The 19,576-nt window shown below is 40.7% G+C and overlaps 1 protein-coding gene across 4 annotated transcripts in view; it reads left to right on the top strand.

The window, feature by feature from the left end:
- Positions 1–1,722: 1,722 nt before the first annotated feature.
- The window catches only part of RBL2 (RB transcriptional corepressor like 2), a 53,445-nt gene continuing 35,591 nt past the window's right edge, over positions 1,723–19,576 (top strand). For 2 of the 4 annotated variants that reach the window (XM_073307634.1, XM_073307632.1), the window contains exons 1-4: positions 1,723–2,037; positions 5,036–5,166; positions 11,567–11,767; positions 16,664–16,728. In XM_073307634.1, the coding sequence (XP_073163735.1) occupies positions 1,852–2,037; positions 5,036–5,166; positions 11,567–11,767; positions 16,664–16,728 (583 nt within the window). In that variant the 5' untranslated portion in view covers positions 1,723–1,851. Of the gene's footprint in view, positions 2,038–5,035; positions 5,167–11,566; positions 11,768–16,663; positions 16,729–18,831; positions 18,992–19,576 lie in introns of those variants that run through there. The other 2 variants (XM_073307635.1, XM_073307636.1) reach the window with 2 other exon arrangements.

Genomic DNA, 19,576 nt, shown 5'->3' with positions numbered 1-19,576 from the left:
ACAAAATTTCACGTTAGTCATGTGAATATAAGTCCATATGAAAATCTTACCATTCTATTTTAAAAGGCAATGTTCTTTTCCCATTAGTCATATTTTAAGGTAAATTTAGTTTGTGCTCCCAACTAGTCTATTAAGAATTAGCATCTTAGAGCCCAGTCTTCCAGTCCCATGGCTTCATCCAACTCCCACTGAAATGAACGGGACTCTGTTCCTTGACTTCAGGGGGATTTTGGCTCTAAAATACTATTGACTTAAATGAAAATGTTGCTACAGTAGGGACTATAGGTTTGAGTCACAGTAAATGTTAACAAAAGTTGCTATGTAATCTTTCATGTTGTTTAGATTAATTCTCTGGTGCCATCTAGCGTTTTTAGACTAGACTAAAAATGTCTAATCTAGTTCTTGGAAGATAAATTGTTTCGGACTACACAAATCACCCTTCACTGCTTTTCAGTTTCACTTTTATGTATAAAATCATCCCAGCGGTTCTTAATATGTGTGATTTAGACATGAAACTTGACTAGTACAAGACCAGACATAGCTAAAACACCTTTCATAGCAAAGGTCTCAAAGGTTCTGGTCTTTCCCTGATTTTCAGTAAACTTCATTGAGAGGGTTGTTCAATTTCCCTGTCTAGTCTTGGTGAAAAGAGCCAATAGTAGGGTATTTACTTTATGTGACTACTTAGCCTCTGAAAATGGAGACCTACCAATTCATTTCATGTTGACTGACCAAGAGTAATGACTTTTTTGATCACTATCAACAAGCAGCCAAACTGAAATCAGAAACGAAAGACTGCATACACCATTAACAGTTACTGCCCATAATTGTGGAACCTATTCTTCATAAAAGTCTAAAACTTATTTGGGGTACTGAATTCCCCTGGCTTATTTCATTTGGCATTAGAAAAAAAGTTTTTGTTTTTTTTTTTGGGGGGGGGGGTCAATTTTCTGTAAATTGTTTTTTTTAACTAATTGAATGCCTCCCTGTGCTAGCTGTAAATCTCACAGCGTTCAGTGAACACTCCTTAACTTCGTGTAACGCTGCAAGGTACTGTCTGTAAGTATTCCTTTCCTTGCTGGTAAGGATGAGATTAAGGCGTCTGTGACTTGCCCAAGATGACAGAGCAAGGCACCGAGGGAACCGCTGTAAAACCCAGCCGTTCTGATGCCAGAGTCCCTGTTCTCCTGGCGAAACAGGACTGCGAGCCCTCCCCTCACAACGGACCGCGCCTGAAATCCAGCAAACGGAAACCCCGCGCTTTGGTTCCACGGGGCCTTGCGCCGAGGGCCGCAGGGGGTGGCCGGCGGGAGACCTGCCCTCCGTTTGGGGGCGGGTTAAACGTCAGCGGCGCTGCCACGTGGCCGCCGCGCTCACGGGCCCCAAGCGGCGCTAGTTCAGGGCACAGCACCCGGGGGCGCTGGCAAGGCGTCTGGTTGCGGCAAGGCCCCAGGGGCCCCCTGCTAGAGGCGGCGCGTGACGCCGCCATCCTCCCCACCCCACCCCACCCCCACTCCGCAGCAACGGGCCTGAGCCATCGCAGTGCGTGCTGGGAGTGGTAGTTTTTGCTGCCTGGCTGTGGGTTGGAGGGGGCGGGGCTTGACACGGCTTGCCGGGATCGATCACGGAAGCGCCGCCGCCGGCGGCTGCGTAGGGCGAAGTGTACTGCGCCTGCCCACAAGGAGCCCGTTGATTAGTAGAGGCTCCTCTCCCGGCCAATGAGGGTGCAGGGTGGGGCCGAGGGCGGGGGCGGAGCTCGGCGCCCGGGTGTTTGGATTCGAACGCAGCTCCTGGCCGGCGCAGGCGCAGTGTGAGGCAGGCCGGCGTTGCCCTCTAGTGACGGGGTAGGGGATGCCGGGCGAGGAGGAGGAGGAGGCCGAAGCGGGGGTCGGGGGCAGCGCCTCCTCCCCCGCGGCGGAGGAGTGGGGCACTCGACAGCGCTATGAGGAACTCTGCAGCAGCCTCAACATGGACGAGCGCGCCCGGGCCGAGGCCTGGCTCAGCTACCAGGGCATGAAGCGTAACTACACCCTGGAGGTGAGGGGCGGCCCGGGGGGACCAAGCTGAGCGGGGAGGGGCGGAGGTAAGGGGCGGGGCAGAGGGCTAGCTGCGGGGAGGTGGGCTCTCTGTGACCGACCTGTCCGGACCAGGAACGCTCTGGGAATCGCATCCTGTGTTGTTGTTGCCTCAGAAACTGTCTTCCCCAGCGTCGGGAAATGGCTCCGTAGCCCTCTGGGCAGGAGTCCTAAGGTCCCTCTCCTTGGGGGGCGGGGGCGAGGATGTTAGTGGTTGCCCCCTGAGGGAAGGAGGGTTGGATTCCCTGATCTGTGATGTGTTAACCTGAGGCTCCAGCTTTTCCCTAATCGAGACCAAAGCCAACAGTCCTGTCTGAGATATTTGCAAACCGGGATATTTCTCTCCCAATTCCTTTAAAATTGCCATGTGTCCATTTCTGTAACATTCCTCAGACCCAAAAATGTGTCCAACAGAGTCTAATACAAATTTCTTCCCGTCTATTAAACCTTTGTTTAAAAAGTGGGGAGTTTAGGTGAAGTCTACAAAGTCTAAAGCTTTGTTGCTTTTATAAAATATAATGTGGAATATTTGCAGGTGGTATGAAGAGTTTTTTATAAATTAACATTGTGTGATGCAGTATCCTCAGTTTTTCTGTTGGTTTTTTGCCTTGCTGTTTTCAGAATTCAGTCGTTTACAGTGTATGTTCCCATATGGACTAATGGGATTCTACCATAGTGATTCTGGTGATTTGCGCAGATATGTTTTTCAGCTATCGTGTATTATATCCAGATAAAGTACTTTTTTGTGTTGGTGTTTTACTAAATGTTGAACTAGGTTTTATTTCACATATTACACTAGTTTCTGGATTAAACAACAGAATAAAGTAAAGAAAAATTCAGAACTCAAGGACACAGATACTAAAAGAAAGAAAATTCAAAATTTAAGTAATAAAACTGACTGTTCTTCCAATGCGGTTGGCAAACTGTCTAGCTATAATGGAAAACAAATAATATGGGCCTGATTTCCAAAATATACACATCCAGTTTGCTTACACAGATACTGTGATTGAATGAAAATCTGATAGATGCACACATACCTATTGCTATATAAATAGGTACCTATTGGACGTACAAATATCTGTAGTACCATAATAACCACAGGTTCTATGCGTGATCTAGCACAGAACTGTGCATGTACATCTGTATGGTCAATTTTGGGAAACTCAGCTTTTAAATTTGATCCCATGACGTTGAGATTCAGATTTATTTGAAAAATATTTCTACCTGGTAACTTTCTTAAAAAATAAATATGGCAGTAAAGAAAAGTATTAATATGTATATCTGAATACACTAGGATGGCAATTAAATAGAATTTACTGTGCAAATATAACTTTTTTTATTCATATGCAAAAATATATTTAAAGGAGAATTAAGATACAAGCACTCAGCCGGCACCCTGTGCTTCTTGTGCCCTACCAGCATATGATAATTTAATTCCCAGACTCAAAGGATGCAATACCAGCTTCCGTTACATACTTCTTATAAAAAAGTAGTTTAAAAAAAAATCACCAAACTACAAAGGTTAGAAAACCAAGAAAAGCTGAGTTAAGGGGACATTTTCCACATAATACAATACCTCTTACCATGCATCAAAAGCCTGATTTATTTGGAAAGGAACAGTGAGGTCAAAGCACCAAATTTAAAACCAACTTTTTGGTAATTTAGAAAATGGTTACCTCAATTCCAGATTTTGAATGTTAGCTCAGTGTCAGAGACACAAGGTGGTTAGGTAATATTTTTTATTCAACCAACTTCTGTTGGTGGAAGGTAGAAGCTTTCAAACATCTCCCTGAAGAAGAAATCTGTGTAGCTTGAAAGCTTGTCTCTTTCACCAAACAGAATTTGTTCCAATAAAAGGTATTACCTCATGCACCTTGTAGCTGTGTTAGTCCCAAGATATTACAGACACAATGACACTGCAAACAATTCACTGTCAGCAGAAAAAGTAGCTTACTGCACAACACATTTTATCCATTGTCTGCTGTACGCAGTTAGGATTTCCCTGATTTGTACTTTGTCAGTTGAGGTGTTATGATTTTATTTAAATTGCTACCATGTTTTTTTTGTTTTTTGTACTGATTGTTTATCAGGAATAGGTTTATCTCATCTTAATACATCTTTCTGCAGGCCAGGCAGCCCAGGAAAATTATGGCTCTGGTAGAGAGCATATATTGCAGATGGAACATTGAGAGTGACATGCTAGACTTACCAATAAGATATTCCCTGACAGGACACAAGGACATATGTGCCCACTGCTAGAAAATGCCTTGAATCTCATCTGTGTGACACTTTCAATTACCTTGATGAAATAGACACATGAAACTGGATCAAGTGTATAAGTTTTTAACTGTATTGATTGTGGGTGCAGCCAGACTGGAGAGCCCAAACTTGAAAGCTTTCATTCTTAGCCCTTGAAGAAAAATGAACACGTGTCCTTAGGAACAATTTTTAGTATAGTCAAAGGAGTTTATTTTTGTGGTGGTCACACAAATGGGTAATCATTCAGTTGTGTAAAGTAGACATACAAGTAGATTGAAACAGACTCCAATATACAGTTTCCATAAATCATTTGGGGAAGAAGAATGTTCTAGTAGCCAGGAGCAGTTGCTCTCATATCCACAAGGTGATAGAAGATTTAAAATAATCTTCTCTTGTTAGAAGTAAAAAAGCATGCAAAATACCCCATGTTAAATTTGGCTTAAACATGAAATTGGTAAGTGTAAGTTAATTGATGCTTTAGTAATTTTGATGTTACCCAATTTTAGCATTTTTTTTTTTTAAATTCCTTCATTACATTATAACTAGGAAGAGCTTTTGAATAATTGAGTTAAGCTTTACAAACTTTCCCTTGAAATGTCCTGGATTATGTTTTGCTTTTTTCTCCATATTGGATGCATAGCTGAAGTAAAAGAAATATTTATTAGTGTATCCTTTAAATGGCGTAATGTTTAATTTCACAGGGGAATGATCTACACTGGCTAGCATGTGCCTTATATGTGGCTTGCAGAAAAGCAGTCCCAACTGTGAGCAGAGGGACAGTCGAGGGAAACTATGTATCCTTAACAAGAATCTTGCGCTGTTCCGAACAGAGGTAATTTCTCATTTAAAAGTGCAACTATGTTGTTAAAATGTAAAAGACTGCATTTCACCTGCAAAGGTCTAGAAATTGAGAGTGAAGGCTGAAAATTATCTTTAACCCACTCTTATTTCCTGCATTTTGACACACGGTATGTCTTCACTACCTGCCAGATCGTGTACACTACGCAGTGTAGACCAGGGCACAGTGTCTAAGAACAAAGGTCTTGCAATATAACTTAACACTATCATGAGTTAAAGACAGTTTCTGTCTTTAATACTTTCCATCATTCTGAATGAGGATGTTTAACTAAGAAGGTTAAAATCATTTTAACAGACTTTGTTGTGATTTTATATCTAGTCACACAATTCACCTGAATCATTAGCATGTAACAGAGCATGTTCTATCTCTGAGGCTGGCTTTTCAACCTCAGGAATCACAAGCAGGCCCATAAAAAGTAGTGGTGGTGTGTTGAGGTGTTTTGGGGGGGTTTATTTGGTAAAATCAAGTAAAAGCTGAACTACCTGTTTAATACATAATATTCATATTCTTGTCTTGATTTTTCTCAAGTACTTAGTGGTAATAACCAAATGAAAGTGAGACTTTATTAAGTTGCTCTAGTCACATGAGACATTTTCTTGAATTTTACGCACATGCGTGTGCACACACACTCTTTCTCCTTCAAACAGTAGAAAGATGTTATCTTTGAGTTCTGGTCCCTGTGTGTATTCCACACACTCTAGGTACCTGAGACTGGAATCTTCTAGCAAGTAGTGTCTGTTGTTTTGCGGCTATGCAGTTATTCTCCTTGTGCTCCAAGCTGAGGATATAAGGGGTGGGGCAGATTGATGTCTCTTCAGTTCCTTACTGCTGCATGACCTGATTCAGAATCCTCTGAGTCCGAAGCAATCTTGACGTTGTGTCTTCCGAATGTGTAAATATATTTGTATGTAGTTTTTAGTATTCTTAGTGTTTGAGAGTTTTTATAGTCTATTTAGTATAGTCTCCCCAGTCGGATCCAGGCACCTTTCTGAGCACAAGTTCCAGAGCAGAGGCCAAAACTGTAAGTCTCAGAAACAATTGCCTCGTGCCTCTTACAAGAGTAAGGCGCATACTCATGGGCATAAGAACTGATCCCCTTCGTGATCTGCCTCTAAGACAATGCCCCTGCATGCCTTGGATCTGTTGGTCCTGACCCCTGGGACTATGCAAACTCCATGATGGACTGAAACATTTACCTCACCAGAGGATATTTTCACTTTGCCCTGACAACAATGTCCTTTCCTGTCTGGTCCAGTCCTCCTCTGACACATTTCATTGTCAGAAGAAACCACTTTGAGGAGAGGGGAGTCCTTTCATCCGGTCTGCCACTGCTATGAACAACTGGCTGAGGTTGCACGTTATCCCTGTGGAAAACTGTGGGTCAGAGGTAAGGGCCTTTAACTCAGACACCCTCCTTGCTGATGTAATGGCGACCAGAAAGGCTACCTTCCATGACAGATAGAGAAGGGAGCAAGTCGCCAGCAGTTCAAATGGGGACCCCATCAGTCTGGAGAGGACCAGGTTAAGGTCCCACGTGGGGACAGGCTGTCTGATCTGGGGATGTAGCTGTTCCAGACCCTTGAGGGACCGACCAACCATAGGGTTGGCAAAGACGGGGCATCCAGATGCTCCCGGGTGGAAAACCGATATAGCAGCAAGGTGTACCTTTATGGAGGACACTGCCCGGCCTTGCTGTTTCAGAGGGAAAATGAGGAGAGCTTGCTAAGTAAGTCGCTGCAGTTCCAACGACAGTCACTGATGGTAAGAAGGAGCTGAGGGTCGGCAGGGTCCTATATTGAGTGCTGTGGAGGCGCCATTCCTGGGGGCTCCACGGCCAAGCTGATGGGTTCTGCTAGGAGAAAAACTTTCAGAAGACTCTGCATGCGGCATGTGCACACACCTAATTGGAATCGATATGAGTAATCACTCGAAGATAAAAATATGTTGCCGGAGTACAATGTGGTTTCTGATGCACCAGTTCCATAACTGGACTGCCCCTATACACAGGAGTTTATTATGTGTGTCATGGATCTCCTCAAGACAGATCTGGAGTTCAGTCACAAATATCTGGAAAAATTCCTGGAATTGCCTGTGGTCATTATGCAGGGATGGCAATAATGGAGTGATTGCCTTCTCAGGTGAGGAGGATGATATGCCCATCAGAACCGTCAGTACTGAAGGATCTGATTCAATTTCTTTCTCAGTGTACTGCAGCGGAGCTTGGTGGCATCAACTAGGACAAAAGGGTAGGTGCAATTCATGCACGGATCTGGGATGTCTAATATATGGATCCCATGAACCGCAGTAGAGCCAATATGAAGGGTCAACTGGCTGGGAGACACCAAGACACTGTTTATCATCGACCCCCTGGATAGTTGTACGTGGTAGGCTCCAATACTTTTTAGAGGTTCCATCTGTGCTTGCCTCCTGTAAGGAAGCAAAGGCTCATCTAGAACAACAGACACGGCCAACGAGAAGGTAGGCTCATTTTTTAACCGGAGAAAGAATGTTCTGGCTTGTGCAGGGGGTAGGAGAGAACTGAGAACTAAACCGGGTCAGCAGGGTCATATATTGAGCGCCATGTAGGCGCCATTCCAGGGGGCTCCACAGCCGATGTCTGCTGCAAGGGAAAAACTTTCCCATGTTCATGCTGCGCACAACCACCTAATTGGAATCAATATGAGCAACACATCTCGAAAAACAACAGTTACGAGAAGGAGAGTAACCATTTTTTCCAGGTGTGCAGGATGCTCTGGCACACAATCTCAGCAGGAACTTTTCTACAAACCACAAATAGGAGATACACAGTTATGTCCTAAAAGACATCTTGGCTCAGTGGAGAATGCCATCTTGGGATCTGTTTGCCTCCCAGGCGAACAAGAAAATTCAATCTGTACTGCCTCAGAGCAGCACTAGGCTGATCATCTAGAGCCAAGGCCCTCCTGTTATCCTGAACAAGCCACCGGAGGAGAACAGCAAAATCAAACCTCCCAATCCAAACTCTCTTCACCTCATGGCCTGGTTGTTGGATGGATATCAGATGTAGACTGTTCATGTTCAGCAACCATTCAGTCTGTCCTCAATCAGAGGAGAAAAAGACTCCACCAGAAAATGCTGTTTAGCTAAATGCAGGCATTTCTCAGGCTGGATGCAATGGAACCAGCTGTCCCTAGAATCAGCAGATATTCCTGCTGTCTCCTGTCCCTGAAGACTTCAGGGCTTTCTGTTAGTTTGCTGTGGATCCACCCAGCAGCAGTTGGTGCCTTCTATTTGGTAGTAGGCCACTCCATTTTTACATACCCAACAACAGTCAGATTCCTGAAATGTCTCGTTTACCACCGGTGGTGAAACCAGCACCTCAATGGGGTCTCAACCTTGTACTATCAGTATTTACCAGACCACCCTTTGAATCACTGCTATGTTCAGTGTCCCACTTTTTTATCAAGGTCCCCTTCCTAGTTGCCATCACACCAGCCAGAAGTGTAAGTGAACTAAGTGCTCTCATGGTTGACTTGCCATGCACCATACTGTAGAAGGTTTCCCTTCAACTTCGTCCAAAATTCATCCCCAAGGTAATTTCCAAGTTTCATATGAATCAGCCTATTCACTTGCCAGTAGTATCCTTTTCAAAATCTCATACTTTCAAAGAGGAGAGGAGACTTTACTCTCTCAATATCAGATGGGCTTTGTCTTTCTATCTGGAAAGAAAGAAACCAGTCAGGAAATCACCAAGATTATTTATTGCTATAGCAATAAATAATCATGAGGACAAGCATTAACTTCTCAGAGACTCTGTGTGGCTCTTTGGCTGCATCGTTCTTTATCAGTTGACACATATTCTTCTACCAGATGAAGTGGGAATCCATTCCATTAGAGCACAAACAACCTCAGTGGCATCTCTGAGAGAAGTACCTCTGCTGGACATTTGTAGGATGGCTATCTGGAGCTCCATCCAGATCTTCACAAAATATTGCAGAAGAGGAATAGTCCATTCCTCTTTTGCACATACATCTGTCGGGACAGTACTTTTACAGACATTTATACCAGCTGTATCCTTGAACCCTCTCCTGTTTGAAGACTGCTTAACAATTACCCATGTGTGGAATACACATAGGGCCCTGCATTTGAAAAAGAAATGGAAGTTCTTTACCTGTAACTGGAGGTTCTTCAAGATGTGTAATCCCTATCTGTATTCTATTACTTGCCCTCGTTCCCCTCTGCTTCAATCTTATCTGGTTTGCGATGAGAAGGGGGAATGAAGAGTCATCGGTCTGCCTTGCCCCCTATATTATCAGTTCAGAACACAAGGAGAATAATTGCACAGGCACAAACCTACAGATGGGGCTTGCTAGTTTCAGGTGCATGATGCACAGATATATCTACTGTGGGATACAGATAGGGACCATGCATCTCAAAGAACCTTCAGTTAGAGGTAAGTAACCTCCATTTCACTTCCACACTTCAGCTTGTGACATGCTGTAGGTGATAAGATTTGTACCAAAGTTTGACACATCCCTTTTTATCACATGCTTAAAATCCATAAAAGCAATAAAATAAATTATTTCCTAAAGCTATTGACTCACCTGAGTCAATGTTCATCAGTAATGCAGTTGTGTTTTGTGATGATCAAGCAGTGTAACATACAAATGGTTATAGCAGGAAACTGTAGACATATTATAGTATAATAATAATAATAAAGTATATTGTTGGACATTTTAAATAAAATGCAGAAAAGTTTGGTTTAAAAAGCAAAAAGAAATAGAGGAAGGTAGAGACACAGGATATAAATTTAGGTGAATCTAGCTATAAAAGACAAGGCGGGGGGTGGAATTAGAAGTCAGGGAAGAACGGGCAATAAAACCATAAGACAAATGAAAAATATAGTGTAGCTCAGTGGTTCGCAAACTGTGGGTCAGGTCCCAAAGTGGGTCGCAGCCCCATTTTAATGGGGTCGCCTGGGCTGGCATTAGACTTGCTTTGGAGCCTGAGACCAAAGCCTGAGCCCCACCAGGGGGCTAAAGCCCAAGCCCTGCCATCCAGGGCCGAAGCTGAAGGGCTTCGTGGGCTTGGTGGGCTCAGGCTTTGTTCCCCCGTCCTGGGGTCGTGTAGTAATTTTTGTCGTCAGAAGGGGGTCGAGGTGTAATGAAGTTTGAGAGCCCCTGGTGTAGCTTATTTAAAAGCGTGGCAGAAATGACACATAGTCATGTTCTGTTTTTTCCTTCTGTGGCTGTAGATTTTTCTTAGTACTGTGAAGAGTGCAGGGGTGGTTTTTTCCCTGCCAAAGTAGATAAGTGGCTCAGGGAAATGGGGGAAGCTTAATATGCAGAGTAGTCTGAGCCACTGCAACTGATGGTACATATGTGGAAAAAAGCCACTAAAGTGCAGTGTAAAGTCACACTGAGCACCAGCAAGTAGTGGTACAATATTCTTGTTAGGTGTCTGAACTCAACCTTGTTCATGAACAAAGAGTCATCTGAGTTTTAATTGTCTTGCCTGCTTGTAATCATGCAATGTTATCAAACTGTATACGCGGTTGTCAACAGTTACAAGAAGTGTAAACCAGGTTGCGTTTTATTGTAAAATGTTTTTTGTAGTTTACAGAGTAACAGCCGTGTTAGTCTGTATTCGCAAAAAGAACAGGAGGACTTGTGGCACCTTAGAGACTAACCAATTTATTAGAGCATAAGCTTTCGTGAGCTACAGCTCACTTCATCGGATGCATGCCGTGGAAACTGCAGCAGACTTTATTTATACACAGAGAATATGAAAAAATACCTCCTCCCACCCCACTGTCCTGCTGGTAATAGCTTATCTAAAGTGATCATCAGGTGGGCCATTTCCTGCACAAATCCAGGTTCTCTCACTCCCTCACCCCCCTCCCAAAAACCACACACACAAACTCACTATCCTGCTGGTAATAGCTCATCCAAAGTGACCATTCTCCCTACAATGTGCATAATTAAGGTGGGCCATTTCCAGCACAAATCCAGGTTTTCTCACATCCCCCCCACCCCCATACACACACAAACTCACTCTCCTGCTGGTAATAGCTCATCCAAACTGACCACTCTCCAAGTTTAAATCCAAGTTAAACCAGAACATCTGGGGGGTGGGGGGGGAGTAGGAAAAAACAAGAGGAAATAGGCTACCTTGCATACAGTGGGGTGGGAGGAGGTATTTTTTCATATTCTCTGTGTATAAATAAAGTCTGCTGCAGTTTCCACGGCATGCATCCGATGAAGTGAGCTGTAGCTCACGAAAGCTCACGCTCAAATAAATTGGTTAGTCTCTAAGGTGCCACAAGTACTACTTTTCTTTTTATAGTTTAGTTTTCATAAAAATAAACTCATCCCCATCTTTTAAATGTTCTCAGCTTGATTGAGTTTTTTAACAAGATGAAGAAATGGGAAGACATGGCAAATCTACCCTTGCAATTCAGAGAACGTACTGAGAGACTGGAGAGAAACTTCACTGTTTCTGCTGTAATTTTTAAGAAGTATGCCCCCATTTTTCAGGACATTTTCACGTATCCTCAAGATGATCAACCTCGTCAACAAAGAGGAAGAAAACAGAGGTGTGTGTTTGTTACTTTTTCTAACAGATTTTGGAGCAATGCTCATTGATAATTTCTTGGTGCTTTAGTTTTATATTTTTTAATTCAGTTTATCTCCTGGTAATTCCTGCAGTTTCATTAATAGGTCATACTTCTTTTTTCTGGGCTTCTCTTTATGGTAGTAAATTTCTATTCCATTGCCATGTTGAAAGACTGAATAGATTTTATGTGCTGTACATGAATAGATTTTACGTGTTTGGTGTAACTCCTTTTTCTGATTCTGTACTTGTCAAAATTTCATCTGCCTGAGTTTATGTTGAGCATGGCTTCCCTTGATTTCCTTTGACTGGTTAACCAAGATGGAAACATAACCATTCATTGGTGCTTCCATCTGTGCAGCTGATGCATTCTTCATGTCTATTGTGCACAGCCTTTATTTTCCCTTTCTAACACTTAGTTAATCTTTTTCTCAGTTCTTATATTTAATGCATGTTTCTGTGTGCACATTAGTACAATATTTAAAACTGACCTTATTTAAACCTTACTCCTAAGACCATTTGGGACTGTCCAAATACTGGTTTTGAGTTATGGAAGATCAAAAAATTGAATGTGCTGTAACATAGAGTTAAAACTCTTGAAACAGAACCAGTTATTAAAATGAATTAGTTGATTATAACATGGAAGTAGAAAGTTATAGTAAATCCCATATATAATTCTGTAATAAGAGTAGTAAATCTTGCGAATTGTTAGCATGGATAGTACCAAGAGAAGATCTAATATGATTCTGGAGATTAAACTGGAAAAATCACACTTAGGAGCATCCACACCAAAAAAAAATGGTTTGGAAATCTTTTAAGATGATTCCATGTATAGGCATATGGTGCCAACAGAATAAAAACTGATTAAGACTTCTTGACAAATTACATTTGATTAGACTAGCAGAATCTAAAAAAGAACTTATTAGAGAGGGAAATAGAGGAAATGGCAAAAGGAGAATGTTGAGGTTAACTGGATTCCTTGTTGATTTATTTTAAAAAGTAAATAGAATTACTTACGGGAGCATCTAACTAATTTAGTCCTTCAAAATAGAAGTACTGTCCGAAATGGAGAGGCACTAATGAGGTCTCTTGAAGTCATACAAAGATCCCTTGTAGGTGAGGCTAATAGACCTGTTGTACAAATCAACTTAGGCAACTTTTAAAAAGTGGAAGGACAAGAAAACTTGGGAAACATGGACTTTATTACTTTTGTCTCAATTTCATAGCAAAATTCTATCCTGGGGACCAGGTGTGGCACAGGACATGTCAGTTGCGGTGGTTTATTTTGAGAGAAGCAAGGACTGGTGATGTGGAGTTTAAAATATCAGTCTTTATAAAGAAAAGGTAGTTCTGACCTAATGTGGAAGTACTAGCATCCTTTCAAATCATTCAGTAATTCAGATATTAGGATTTTAGGTACCATAGCTGTAACCAGTTTAAGGGAAAAATAATAGAAGACTGATTCCACCTGGATTGGTCAAGATTTATGCCAGATCAAACAGAACATATGAAGACTTTTCAATATAAAACCTGAACGGGGGAATTGGAGACACTAGAATAAAAGAACTTTCTGAGTAGAGATTTTGTTTCAATACCAAAGCATTTTTCATTTGGGATGAGTTGGCTGATTGGGTAAAATTGTATAACAATAGCACAAGGCATTAACCAATGTGTAACCCTCAGCAGGGTTCAGACCCCTTCCTAGAAAAGGAGGGAGAGGTACCAAAAATAGTAAAATCACAATTGTCTTTTTCAAATAGCAGAGTTGGTCTTACATTTGGCATTGTTATGACTGATGACAGGAGAGGCCCTTTGAAAATATTTGGATTCTTTCAAACACTCGAGAGCTTTATAATGTCTGGAAACTCAGATCTCCAAAGACTACAGTTAGGATTATTTGAATATGGAAAGATTTATTAAATTTACCAATATCCCTCTTTTTAGAGGTCCGCTATTAGGGAGGCAAAATGATTTGGCCTAATGCAAAAATGGAGAAAAGGAATGCTTTTCTCTCCCACACTTTTTGCTTAGGATTTATAGCACAATTGCATTCTCAGCAGAAGATTCTTCGGTTGCAGGCACACAGTGGAATTGATCTCTCTCAAGTGTGCGCTAGGGTTGCCAACTTTCTAATCGCACAAAACCAAACTCCCCTGTCTCGCAGGCTCCGGAAGGGAGTTTGCATGCAGGAGGGGCTCTGGGCTGGGGTAAGGGGTTGGGGTGTGGGGCCACGGCTCCCAAGAAGCAGCCGCCAGGTCTCTGCAGCCTCCTAGGTGTGTGGGTAGTCACTCAGTGAGGGTCCGCACACTGCCCTCACATGTGTATTTCCCCCCTCCCCTCCCTCCCCCCCCCAAAAAAAAATTGTGTACAGAGTAACTTGTGTTTGTCCCATTAGGGAATGACTCTAATGACAAATATTTGCAAAATCCTGATTTAGGGCTGGTCTAGAGGAGAATATTAGTGCACAGTAAGCCAGGATGTGAATTGAAAGTATACTAGTTACTCCCCTTGTGGACATTCTTACTGTGTACTAAGCGTTCTCCCGCAAGCAGTTTAGTTTCGTACAGTTCCAAAGTGCATTAAACTGATGCGCACAAAGACACTCTTAGTGCACAGTAAGAATGTCCAGAAATTAATGCATTCACTTTCTACCTTACTGTGCACTAATTTACCTATGTAGACAAGTCATTAGATTAATCTATAACAATAGCAGTTTAACATTTCCTAGTTCATCAAATGTATTGTTGAAAGGCTTGGAAAAATGTAACGGATATCTGCCAGCTAGAGAATTAAACCTGTTAGCCTGACTGATGCAGAGGTCTTAGAGAGGAGGTCTATAGGCAAAGTCTGGGTAATATCTTGATAAGAAGCCTAGCCCCTGTCTGTACTTGTTGGAAAGTGGGAGGGTGCTAGAACACTGTGTAGTGGGGGTAGACTATCTCTTTTGGTCACCTGGCTGGTAGGTGTTAACTCACATTGAAGTATGAATTAAATCGATTTTGTGTATGTACAGTTTTCAGAGTAACAGCCGTGTCAGTCAGTATTCGCAAAAAGAAAAGGAGTACTTGTGGCACCTTAGAGACTAACCAATTTATTTGAGTTACAGCTGAAGTGAGCTGTAGCTCACGAAAGCTTATGCTCAAATAAATTGGTTAGTCTCTAAGGTGCCACAAGTACTCCTTTTCTTTTTGTATGTATAGTGTTTTTGTATCTTGGAGGTGAATCCTTGCAGAGATGGAGTATTGGTGCAAGTGACTAATGTGATGTGTGGGTGTTGAGGAAAGGTAAAGAAGGTTCCCTTAACTTGCCATTTCCTTGTTATAAGGGTTTGCAGGGGTTGTATAAAAATGAAAAACATAACATTGGGAAACAGGTATTCACAAATAATAGAATACCATCTGGGTATAAAAGCAAAACAAAAAATGCTGATATGCCAGTGTTAAACAAAATAGCAGCAGCAGTACATAAACTGTTGGTTTACATGAAGGCCACATGGAAGAGCTATAGGGTAGATTTTGTCTAGTCACCAACTGAAGTAAGAGGCAAGGAACACTGAAAATACATTGCCTGATTTGTAGAACTGTGTAGAACAAATGCATGCCACAATTTTTGTGAGCACTCAATTCTAAAAATCTGGCTTTCACTAAATACACTTGATTAAATACCAGACACCTTGCATATTTCATTGTTTACAAGAATGTTCTGATGGACTTTACATACCCCACTGATTAAACACCTTGTTTGTAAGCCATCTGTACTCTGACTCTCAGAACACATTGCTAATTATTACTATCTTCAGTAATTTTGCAACACTTGTTATATGTATGAAGATAAGAATTTTTAAATCTACAGTAAAAAAAAAATATTGATGCTGCTTAATTTACAGGTAACTTTTATTGAAACAGAATAAGCCTTTTTCTGTGCTACAGACTGAAACAAGCAAATACCAATACAAGTGAATCTTTTTTTTTTAAGTGAATAAATTATTTTCACTCACAATTTTTAATTGAGTACCCTTTTATAGTTTAATTCCTTGTGAATTTACACACACGACATTTATACCTCACTAAGGATCAGATTTATGACACCATGAAGTCTGCAATATCAGTTCTTCACACGTGGTATTCTCACTTCTTCATTTGGTGGTGACAAAAACAATTTACAAGATAAGCACCCCCAGCCACAAAGTCAACCTGAAATTAAACTACAAGAACTTTGTTTTTAATAAATAAATAATATGTCACAGGTCTCAAACTTGAGTCTTCAGTCTGATTTTTTTTGCTATGTAGATTGGTAGGGGGCAAATAATCCAACAGAAAACACATACAATAAAAATTCATTGTATACAAATACATCATATAAAACCAATGCAGACTAAAATCAATTACATTATTAAAAGTCTTTATTTAGGTTTGGTCAGTACAGGTAAGATAATATTGGAGTCACAGAGCAAGATGCATAAACTGTGTGAGATTAGTAATACCCAATGAAAGTGCTGTTCAGGAGAGCAAGCACTGTGGAATCGTATCTGTATAGTTGTGCCCATCCTTAGGATTATCTGGAGAAGTCTGCTGTTCAAGTCTTGGCCCTTTTCAAGTAAACTTTACTGATGTCTGAATATTGTAGTGGCTTTGTGATTAATGTGTGCAAACAGAGACAGGGGTTCAACTTACATTTTCACAGATGAAAGTCGAGTTCACTAACCCACTGTGCCACATAGACTAATATCCACAAATGTTTGAAGGCATTTTGCTGTCCTACGTACTTGTGCTTAATTTCCCATCAAGTAATGGGCCACTTCAAGGCATGCTGTTTTGTCAGTGTGAATGCGTTGAGTTTGTTGAATATTATATTCTTACGATATTTTTTTTTCCAAAAGACGACAGCCTTGCACAGTCTCTGAAGTTTTCCAGTTTTGTTGGGTGCTGTTTGTTCATGCAAAAGGTAAGAGATGGACATTTGCTTTAAACTTTCTTTGTTAGTCTCCAGTATAGCTTATGTATGAATAAAAAGGAGTGATCCTCGTACATCAGATAAGCATCAAAAAGTTCAGCATATCTTAACCCATTGAATTTCCACAGAGATGCCATTCCACAACAGACCCCATGACCCTCTTTTTCCCTGCCTTTACTTCTCCAGTTCTACCTTTCCACGCATTTTTAAGATTAATGATGAGACCACTTAGTCTTGTAATTTTTGTGTTGGCTGCATTTTCAGCTTTCCCAGCAGTTTCTCTCTCTAAAAGGGGGAAGCCTCTTGAAACTTTTATGGATCCATATTCAGATGTTCATGATGTGGATTTTCATGTCCATTGGTGACTAAGATAAGACCAAACCTGGGGTTGTCTCCTTGCTGTACCCATTTCTCTCCTTTAGCAGTTGCCTTTTCCTAATCTTCTCCAATTCTGATTTATCAGGGAACTGAACTCCTCATTTAATAATTACCTTCACTGGGTACCTGCCATGTTGCAAGAAAATGAATTTTATAATCTAACCTACCCCACTGTGCCAGGGTTGCTGAGAACAAAAAACACATAGCCCACACACCTCTCTCCAGGGCAGTCTGGCAGTGAGAGGGGAAAAAATACTTTCCTAGCACCAAAAAGGTAACTAGCTTAATGCCCACAAGTCCCCAAAACCTGGTTTTGCTCCCACACCTCCAATTTGGATTAGAATTTCTTCCCAGTGCAGAATAGTGCCCCGAGGCAGGGTGAAGGGCTTATAAAACCTTCCCTTGGGTGCAATGGAGAACAACAGGCTTATGCTGGTTACTCTCGTATCCAGCCAGTCTGCCACAAACCTCATTCCTCAAGTCCACCAGAAGTCTGAGTTTCCAGAAAGATGGGAGGAAACAGGGAAAGGGGGGCAATCCTTAAAGAGACAGAGTTTTCTTTTTCTTCTGCTGGCCAGACAAAGCTTTGCCACCCTTGAAACTGCTGAGGAATGAGGGGAGTAGGTGTTTTGTCATTTGCTTCTGCTGGATTTATAATTAATATTTTTGACTAGCTGTGGATTTTTGAGGTGGTGCTTTCAGTGGTGAGCAACTTCTGATTCACAGCTTAACTTTTCTGCCTAGAATAGAAGAGATCAGTGTGGATAAAAATTGACTTTTAAAAAAAAAAAATTAAAAATTGGATTGTTTTAGTTTAAATTAAAATAAATAATCCTTTTTAAAATTTAATTTGATATTATGACAACCTGTGTTAATGCCCATACTTACTATAATCTGTTAATATTTAAATACAAAACATTAACATTTGAGGAGGGCTCACTCACACAAGATGAGTAAAGGGAGCTGCTTTTAAAATATATGTAAAATCAGAGGGGTAATGTCTCTGAATTTGGGGTCAACCCAAGCTTCGTATTGCATTGTCGTATTGCATTAAATATATAGGTATATTTCATTCTTTACAATAGAAGAAATAGTTATTTACATTTTTCTGAATGTCAGTACTTTCCATTTCTGTTGTGCAGAAATGATTTTGCCTTCATTGTTTTTGGTTTCAGTTTAGCTAGTAAGTGCAGAGATGGACTAATTCATTCAAACTTGAGTAACTTTTCTTATGTATTCAACACAATTTAAGGTAGTTATGTGTAATGGCTTAAATAAATGTATAGATACAGTGTATGCTCTTGGTTAGCAAAAAGCACCAAATTTAGTATAAGGCTGTAGTCCGTTTCAAATCAGCATGTTTTATGGTTAAGCTAACATATGAGATTGTACCTTTTTAAATCAAGGTTTAGTTTAAGGTAACTTAGACAGCCCTGGGTGTGTAAATTACAGCTGCCTCCCCAGTCTTTGAAATCATAATAAAATTATTGATTTAAATCACTTTGATTTAAATTAATCTGGCCTGGCATAGGTGTCATATAACCTAGAGCATCTTACAAAGAGAGGGAACATTTTATAATATTTGTAAGCCTAAAACACAGAATTAGTAGTGATATAAAAGTGGGGCAACAAAGATTATTAGATTAAATTGATCTTCAGGGTCATTAAAGGCATTTTTTTGCTTTGAAAGTTGCCTATTTTGTTTTGAGGGTTGACCGTTATCCTTATCGTGGCAACCACACATTGATGACAAGTTGGGGCTTGTCTGTGCAACAAGCTTCCCAGGCTGAAGATCAGTGTGTGCAGCTTCCTTTTCCAGTGCAAAAAATACAGCAGATTTGCTTGTTTAAAGCTTTTTTTGTCTGGAGCAAAGTAGGTCAGTGACTGGTTTTATTTGCTTTGTAAGATTAGTACTAAAATATTGTAATCTAGTATTATTGCTGTTTGTGTTGCTCTTTATCTTGCTTGTCAGAGAATCACTCTTTAAACTCTCTCTCTTGATTTCTTTTCATTTAAAATGGAAATAGAGCATTGAGCAGAATGTAACTTGTTTTTGCTATTTGAATTGGGAAGGGGAAAATAGTAGATCATTCTTTGAAATGCTGTGGACTGGGGAAATATAGTTTGGAATAATCTTTTGGTGCCCTTAAAATGAGATTTATTCTTGTCTGTGATGCTGTCAATGATTATTGTTTTACTAAATTTAGGCTTTCATTTTACTGTTGTGACACAGCACCTACTTAATTAATAAAAAGTAAACACAGTATCATTTCTAGAGCTTGCCTTGTTCTAACGTTTGTTTAATAGCTTGCAAATAGATCTGTAAATAAAAAGTATAAAACTTAAAAGAACATTCAGGATACACAGAATTGGAAGAGTTTGATCTAATTTATTTTAACTAGCTTCATGATTTTTATATCAAAGGAAATATGTATTCTAATTTACATGTATTTGCCTTTAT

The sequence above is a fragment of the Lepidochelys kempii genome, chromosome 12 (genome assembly GCF_965140265.1).
Source record: "Lepidochelys kempii isolate rLepKem1 chromosome 12, rLepKem1.hap2, whole genome shotgun sequence".
NCBI lineage: Eukaryota > Metazoa > Chordata > Testudines > Cheloniidae > Lepidochelys > Lepidochelys kempii.
The sequence above is the reverse complement of the archived record's forward strand: the minus strand, read 5'-3'. Positions and strand labels throughout refer to the sequence as shown.